The 7,728-nt window shown below is 32.0% G+C and overlaps 1 protein-coding gene across 3 annotated transcripts in view; it reads right to left on the reverse strand.

Moving 5' to 3' along the window:
• igl (IQ calmodulin-binding domain containing protein igloo) overlaps window positions 1-7,728 on the reverse strand; it is a 99,663-nt gene that overhangs the window by 36,817 nt on the left and 55,118 nt on the right. For all 3 annotated transcript variants that reach the window (XM_011502197.1, XM_011502199.1, XM_011502198.1), the window contains exon 2: window positions 751-1,050. In XM_011502197.1, the coding sequence (XP_011500499.1) occupies window positions 751-1,050 (300 nt within the window). The remainder of the gene's footprint in view (window positions 1-750; window positions 1,051-7,728) is intronic.

Raw genomic sequence — 7,728 nt, forward strand, 5'->3', positions numbered from 1 at the left:
ATTAAATGAAAAGTAAAAATTTGTACCAATAATGTTATTGATAATAAATAGCAAGAAAAAAAAAAGAAAAAAAGAATGATACTGTTTGATTATATCTATATTTTATCAAAATTTAATGGTATGACCCGCAACGGTTGCTTAGCTTTTGAATAAGTAATGTAGTATATTAATAATAAATTAATTTATCGATCATATCAAATATAATATTTATTGATCCCTCATTCCGAGTTAAAATAGTCTACGACAATTTTATTATTTCAGTTAAACGTCTATAAGTCAATAGAATATTCAAGTAGAATATTTTTTATTACTTAATTTATATGCATATTGAATTTTTAATACTAAAAATTAATTTTGTTATTTGTAAAGTGACATTAATAATAAATAATTGAGTAAATATATTTGTGATTCAGTTTGAAAAATGAAATAGTCCATTACCAATGTACTGTATAAAATTACGTAACAAAAATCTGTAATAATTGATGCAATAGAATAGAAAGGTACTGTAATAAAATATTATTTGTAACTAAATATTATGCAATAAAAATGTAATTCGAGAAGTGCTGCTTCATGTCGCTCAATTTTCATTTTTACGAGACACGGGAATAAATTAAAAGAGCAACGAAATACACGCGCAATTTGAAAAAGAGAGTACGAAGAACGGCAAATTAATTGACATGGGTAAATAAAACAAACAAATAGAGATGTCAAATAACACGATCCTTCCCCCCACCCCCACCCGTGCCATACCTTTATCGTCCTCACGGAATTCCTGTTCGAGTTGCTCTTTAGTCGGCTCGGGTTCCGTATTTTGTCCCTGTTTCGTCGATGATCCTGTATTTTTCATGCTCTGTCTTACGAGATGTCCGCGGAAAGCTGCTTGTATCCTCGTCGCAGCCTTGTCGACGCTATTCTCTCCTTCCGAGTCCTCTGTACCGCTCTCTTCCTTTTCCTTCTTCGGTCCCTCGGCCTCTGCCTCGATTATCTCTGTCTCGCTGCCCTTTGCGAGACTATTGTTTGCGATCTCGGCACTCACGGATTTCGTAACGTCTGAAGCAAAATGGAAAATACGAAATTCAAAGCATTAACATACAGTGAGAAAAGTCTTGTAATTATCACGAGCACGTTTATTACAATCGATTTTTTTTCTTCTATTTTTTTCTTTTTTTGTCTAATAGAAAAACAGTATTCTTATATTAGAGATATTTTATACATTACAACTGTTACTTTACCTTCTCTTATAATCGAATAATTAGGCTTCAGATAATAAATGATACATTGATTATAGCTTGTGCATAATATAGTTTGGCTACAATATTGAATGCGAGGAAACAATTGCGGGCGGCATCATGTTGACAGTATGAGAAGTTAAACTTTTTACTACGATACCCATTATTTTTATAATTATACAATTAAATAAAGTTTAATAGCGTTTTCATATGCTTTAAATGAATTTTTACCTTAAAAATGACAGTTTAATCTAACTGCTCGGATGCTTGCAAACTAATTATAACTTGATAAAAAGTGAGGATGCATATACTTTTTAATTTAAATTTATGAACAATATTGTTAAATAGAAAAAAAAATTGTATTTTTGCTTTACAAAATCTGAATCCAAAAAATATCGATAAAATTATTACTTGTAATAGTAGATTCTTTGGAGGGAATGTACGAATATTATAATTATATTATTTTATCGATTTATTCAAATAATTATTGATAAAGTTTGTCAATGCATTTATTTAAGACACATCGTAGGTATTCATTTATAAAATAAATATTGACTAAGTTTGATTAATTCCCAGTAAAAAATGAAAAATTGAATTTTGTTCAAAAAAAAAAAAAAAAAAAAAAAAAAAAAGCCCATCTTCCACTTAGATGACGGTTCTTTGATTTCAATTCAACCGAATAATTAAATTTAATAAAATTTTAATCTGCATTATTTTAATGCAGTACAACTGTTTGCAGTTCAAATAATAAGTGAAAAACCATTCTGATATGAATTAATGAAAACTGCAAAATGAGCTATTGATAATAATACCATTTAATTGTTTAATAAATTTATATTGTGCCATTTTTGGTATTATATCATTAAATATATAATAAATTGTCTAATATTATTGCTTATTAATAGAGTTCATAAATAATTATAAGTATTTGTAATATACTCGAAGAAACATTGTTATTCAAATTTATTATACTGTCAATTTTAATGACTAATTATATATTTATCCATCATGCAAGTTTCTGGCAGATATAATGAATGATATATATATATATTTATTAGTTACAGAGGCTGTCAATTTTACCATACAATGGCCATGAATTTCATACTAATTCCATTATTCAGTATACTGTATTCAATTGAAATTCGAAACGTCTATGTGCAAAGTATTCGCTTAATTAAATCCGCACCTTCAAAATGATATTATTTATTTAGGATGAAAAAAATGCTTAAAAAATTGAAAAGAAAATTGACGTTCATCAATAGTTATAAAAAAAAAAAAAAAAAAAAAAAAAAAAAATTTTTTTTTTAAATAATGTAGTTAGCTAGATACTATAATTCACAAATATATTTTATAAATATAGATTTCAGAATTTTGTTAAACACTGTATTACGAAAAAAAATTAAATTTTTTTTACTTTTTACTCTTGTTATGACAGGCAATCGGCAGTTGAAGGAAAAATTAATAATATTAAAATTAAAAATCAAAAATATTTCAACTTCAATGATATTAGCTAAAAAAAAGAAATAGAAAAAAGGGGGGAGGGGAAAGGAAAACAATAGAATGTACGAAATAAACAATAAAAAGAATTTAAAAAAAATTCAAAAAAGCCTTACTAAAAAAATTATACTGTCTACTCGATCAAAAGAAGCAGAAGTGGGACAAGAAAAAAATACTTGACCCGAAAGCCTAAAAATGCAAATTTGCTGATTTGATAATGTTATCTTTTGGTTTTTTGTTTTTCGTTTTTTGTCTATTGTCAACTAGAGAAGTGTGGCTATTAGCTTTTAAATAATATTCCAAAAAAAAACGAAGAAGGAGGAGGATCGTTGACGAGTTAGGTAAAGGGTAAATAAGGTGAAGAAACAAATCTGAAGAGAGTAGAGTGAAATACTCAGAGAGAAACTTGAATTATCGTTGCAAGTAGTACTGGTAACAAGTGTACGTGTTTGCAAATATACAAACTCCGGCCAATATTTGTCTTTTTCTATCCCACCCTTTCTCCCTGATCATCATCTTTACTGCGCATTCCCTTTACCTAGGTGCGCATGTATATAGACAAAAGTATCAAGGAGATGATAAAAACTTCGTACTTCATGTATTGTGCACTAAAATAATTCAATTTTATAGTTGTAAAAATGGACAAGAATATTTTGTGGTATTTGCGCCGTACGTACTTTGATGTTAGCAATACAATTTTAACGTAATATTTTCTTTAATTGATTATTCGATTTTTAAAATTTTTAATTTACAAAAAGCCTATTATTAACTAACTGTTCGAGAATGTAAGAAAACTCCCAGCTCATTAAACATCTGGAAAATTCGAGATAACAGTTCCGAAAAAGGCGAACTGTCGACTACTCGAGAAATAACATTCAAAACGCGCCTCGGATTAACTAAATCTAAACAATTCAGCAAAACGTCGAATATCTAAAGAAAATACAATTCATAAACACATGTGGCGAGAACAAAGTTCCAAGTGTTCAGCAAATAGCCGTCATAAAACTAATGCTACGAGACATTTGACACGGCCTCGCCACAAAGCATCTATCGACGACGAGTCATAATACTTCTGGCATAATCAAGTCATAAAAATAGAAGCAAAAAAATCACGTCGTTTGACATCCGAAAAAGGGATAATAAAGGCAACACTGTACGCATACGCTGTTGTCAAACCCAGCTACACGTGGCTCGGACAGTGAAGCGAGAACGTGCCAAAGAAGTTCCCCTCTCATGGTGGGAATGCAAGTAAGAAGCGCTCTGATTGGAGCCGCCAATTATGAAAGAATCAATTCCATTGGAGAAGCCCGGAAAGAGGCGCTCTGATTGGAAACGCCAAAAAGCAGGAAATTCATAAGGGCCACGCGGTGGCCGAGATAATGCCTTCAAGAAAGACGCCAGCAAGGCGCACACAGAAGTCTCTTGTCACCAGAGAAACTGGCAAGGCTGTTTCTCCAAGGGAACGCCAAATAACAAGGATGTAGACATACACAGTAAAGGCCGATTAAGAGGCAAAGGCAGTGCAAGATAAGGAAAAGGGAACAAGAAAACAGTGGTTCACAGAGCACAACATAATCATAACTTATAAGGAGACGCTCGAAGGCAAATTCAGCAAACAATACGCGAGGTATAGCCAGAAAAACACAAAACATAAACTAGAAGCTGCCGCACGAGGCACAACCTGCAGATATCACGAGCTGCCATCAAGAGCACAAAATCTGCAGCATTCACAAGTCAAAAGTTCCATTCCTTAATAACGATAATAATACACAATATGCCTCACAAGGTAAAGAATTGTAGAGCGACCAAGCTCACACAATCTGCGAGCACATAAGGGGCAAGTTTAGCTCCCACAAGAAAGACTTACGAGGCGCCGTACGCAGCAATATCTGCAGACTAAGATGAAGTGCCACCAAAAGCGCACCTGCAGAGCCTTCAACGTAAGCAATAAGACAAAATACTAAGGCAAATTCAAGATACTGCCACGTGCCACTGCACAAGGAAGCACAGGGGTTTACGACCTTGTTCTTCTACGTGTATAACACCACCACCACGTGCATTACATATAGAGGACCAGAAGGCTACGCCCTTCTACCTGTACATACAACACACATTACAGCTCTATATGGTAATAGCAATACAAAACTCAAGAAACGAAGGCATTCAAACATAAACTAAAAATCATTATGATACAACCAATGCAATTATCGCAATAAACTACAACAAATACAAAATCTATTTATTATTGAATACATGCACTATCCTGCCCACTTGCCTTCCATCATCTGGGAGTTTACACCTAATTCTAGATATTTGACCCTCCTAGCCCGGTACTCTATTTTTAGACTAAAATATAAAATTAACTAAAATATAAAATTTAATTCTGTAATATCAGGGATGATTATTTGCGATTTTTATTTTTATCAAGTCATTTAATAAGTTAAAAAATCAATTAAAATCTACAGCCATTCTTACTCTTTCTATTAAATCTTTTATCCTTTTGTATTTTGTAATTTTTATTGAAAATTAATAGTACAATGCAATTAAAACAATAATAGAATAAAAGTGAAATGTATATTTTCTTAGTTAACATTTTCTAATACTCCGATACATTGATAAATGTTTGATTTATTAAAATGTTATAGTATAATCTATTATGTTACATATAAGCATCCCATTGCAATTTACATATTTCATGAAATTCAATAAAAAAAATTATTATGTTATTCTAAAGAAATTTCGATAATGATAATCTAATTTCAATAATTATATTCAAGTGTTTTTAAAATATTTAAGATTTTTCAATATTGCTAAATATGGCAAGGGATTTTTTTTTTTTATTTGTATTTTCTAATAACTAAAAGTTTGAATCTAATAAATAATAGTTAAAGTCTGTAAGAAAATATTATTTATTAATAAATTCTAGTCTTATAGAGTGTTTAAATTTGGTACATTTAAGCTTATCATTTTGAAAGTATTTTCGTATCACATTCGTTTTATTTGGAATTTATCATCACTGCTAAGCGAAACAGTTTATTCTTTTCAAAAGAATCAGAAATTTTTTAACTAAAATGTAGCGTACCATACGCAATTTATTTAATATGTGTATGGCTGGAATATAATTCCATATAAATTCTTGAAAATGCCATAAAATATTGCTTGTATTTTTTATGAAATATAAACGCATACTTATTATACTTTTGTTACAAACTTTATAAATATTAAATTACAAATTTTTCATGAGTAGCTATATGAAATTTTTTTAATTTCTTCCCACATTATATATATTTATTATGTATGCCCTTCTATCTCTCTCTCTCTCTCTCTATCTCCCTCTCTCTCTCTCTATATCTATCTATCTATCTATGCATGTTTATACATATATTTTTATTTGGAGTTTGTTACAATTTATTCCTTCGGTTTCACACATAATATTGAATTTAACAGTTATAAATTTATTCCTGTTGCGGCAACAAATGAGGAAATGTTTACGGAAAGTAATAATCGAGTCTGGGATGTCGAATTGTGGGACATATATATGCATGTTTCTACCGTCTCCCAACGAATTCGTGAAAAAGATCTTATAATACAAAATAGAAGCTTGTAGCCACCCCCCATGATTGCACTCGTACTATTCTCTTCTTGTCACGTTCTCCATCCTCCCCCTTCCCCTCCCCAAACATTTCTCCCATCTACCATCCTGCCATACACACATTTAATCCCGCAATATTGAACTCACTTTGTAGTTTAGATTTATTAAGAACATTGAAATAATAATATAAATTTAAATGTCTTAGGAGTTTTAGTCCTCTTAGATTAAGCATAGTCGAGTGTAACGGAATAATGATGTAACCTAATTAGCAGAACAAGTATTAATAGAACTATTTCAGACAAATAAAATATAATATTAAAATAATCTGAGTTCTAATTCCTCTGATTTATTTTATTTTAGAGTATACACTTTGCATTATTATTACTCGTAAAATCATTATGACATAATTGGAATGAGATTTTTGTATAAAGGTGAATTCGTACAGATGAGTTACAAATAATATTTATAATATTTAAACGTCCGTTAAATTGCCATAAAAAAGTGTGCGTCTCGAGAATTTTAACGCCATACTAACTAAACAAATAATCGTATTTTTTCCAGTTTGTTAAATCTTAAATTAAGCGAAACGCAGCGCGAAGGCTAACTGCAATGAATACGAAAAACAAATAATTAGTGAACAAATAATCATGAAAACGTTCGGCTCTTTGGAATACATTACTCGATCATAACCAATGTTCACGGTCCTTGTTAATCCTTGCTGGTGCTGCAAAATTTATTTTGCGCTAATTCCACTTCGTTGACCGACTACTCAAAGCAATGATAATTTGCATCTGACAAAGGGTCGGCGTTCCCTCGACACCACCCGAGTCGATCGGGGTGGTTGGGGGGTGGGTAGAGGATATTAAGAGGCGAGCGCACTACTAGGGCGTCCCGATGGGATAACGATGCGCCTACCGATTTGTCCGTGCACTACCTTCAAGCGTAGGCTCGACCTCAAGATTGAAACCTCATGGACTCGTCCGTGGCCGTGGCCCAGGGCGAATACCTGTCCGGGGTTGTATGTCGAGGGAGGAACCGCTTTTTCGATTCCATCCTGCAGCGTCGTCGTTTAATTGCGTTAGGACAGGCTCTAGTGACTTATGCCAAAATGGAAATGAGCGATTTCTCCCTCCGGCCGCCCCCGTAAACAGATGAGAGCTAATGCATTTTGCAGGCTCAGCGGGTAAGTGGATTCGATCCACGAGGATATCCGATTACAAAGTGCGAGTATGTTTGTATCGTGGAGTACTCTTGATTGGCGCTCTTTGGCTTTCGTTATTTTCCACAATAAATGATATATATGGGAAACAATAAATAGTTATCCGATACAATCGAGTCTAAATTTGTCTGTACCAGCTTTAAATTATTTTTAAAATCTCGAATCTTCTATGATTAACGAATTACGGATTA

The sequence above is a fragment of the Ceratosolen solmsi genome, unplaced genomic scaffold (assembly GCF_000503995.2).
Source record: "Ceratosolen solmsi marchali unplaced genomic scaffold, CerSol_1.0 scaffold31, whole genome shotgun sequence".
In the NCBI taxonomy this organism is placed as follows: Eukaryota; Metazoa; Arthropoda; class Insecta; order Hymenoptera; family Agaonidae; genus Ceratosolen; species Ceratosolen solmsi.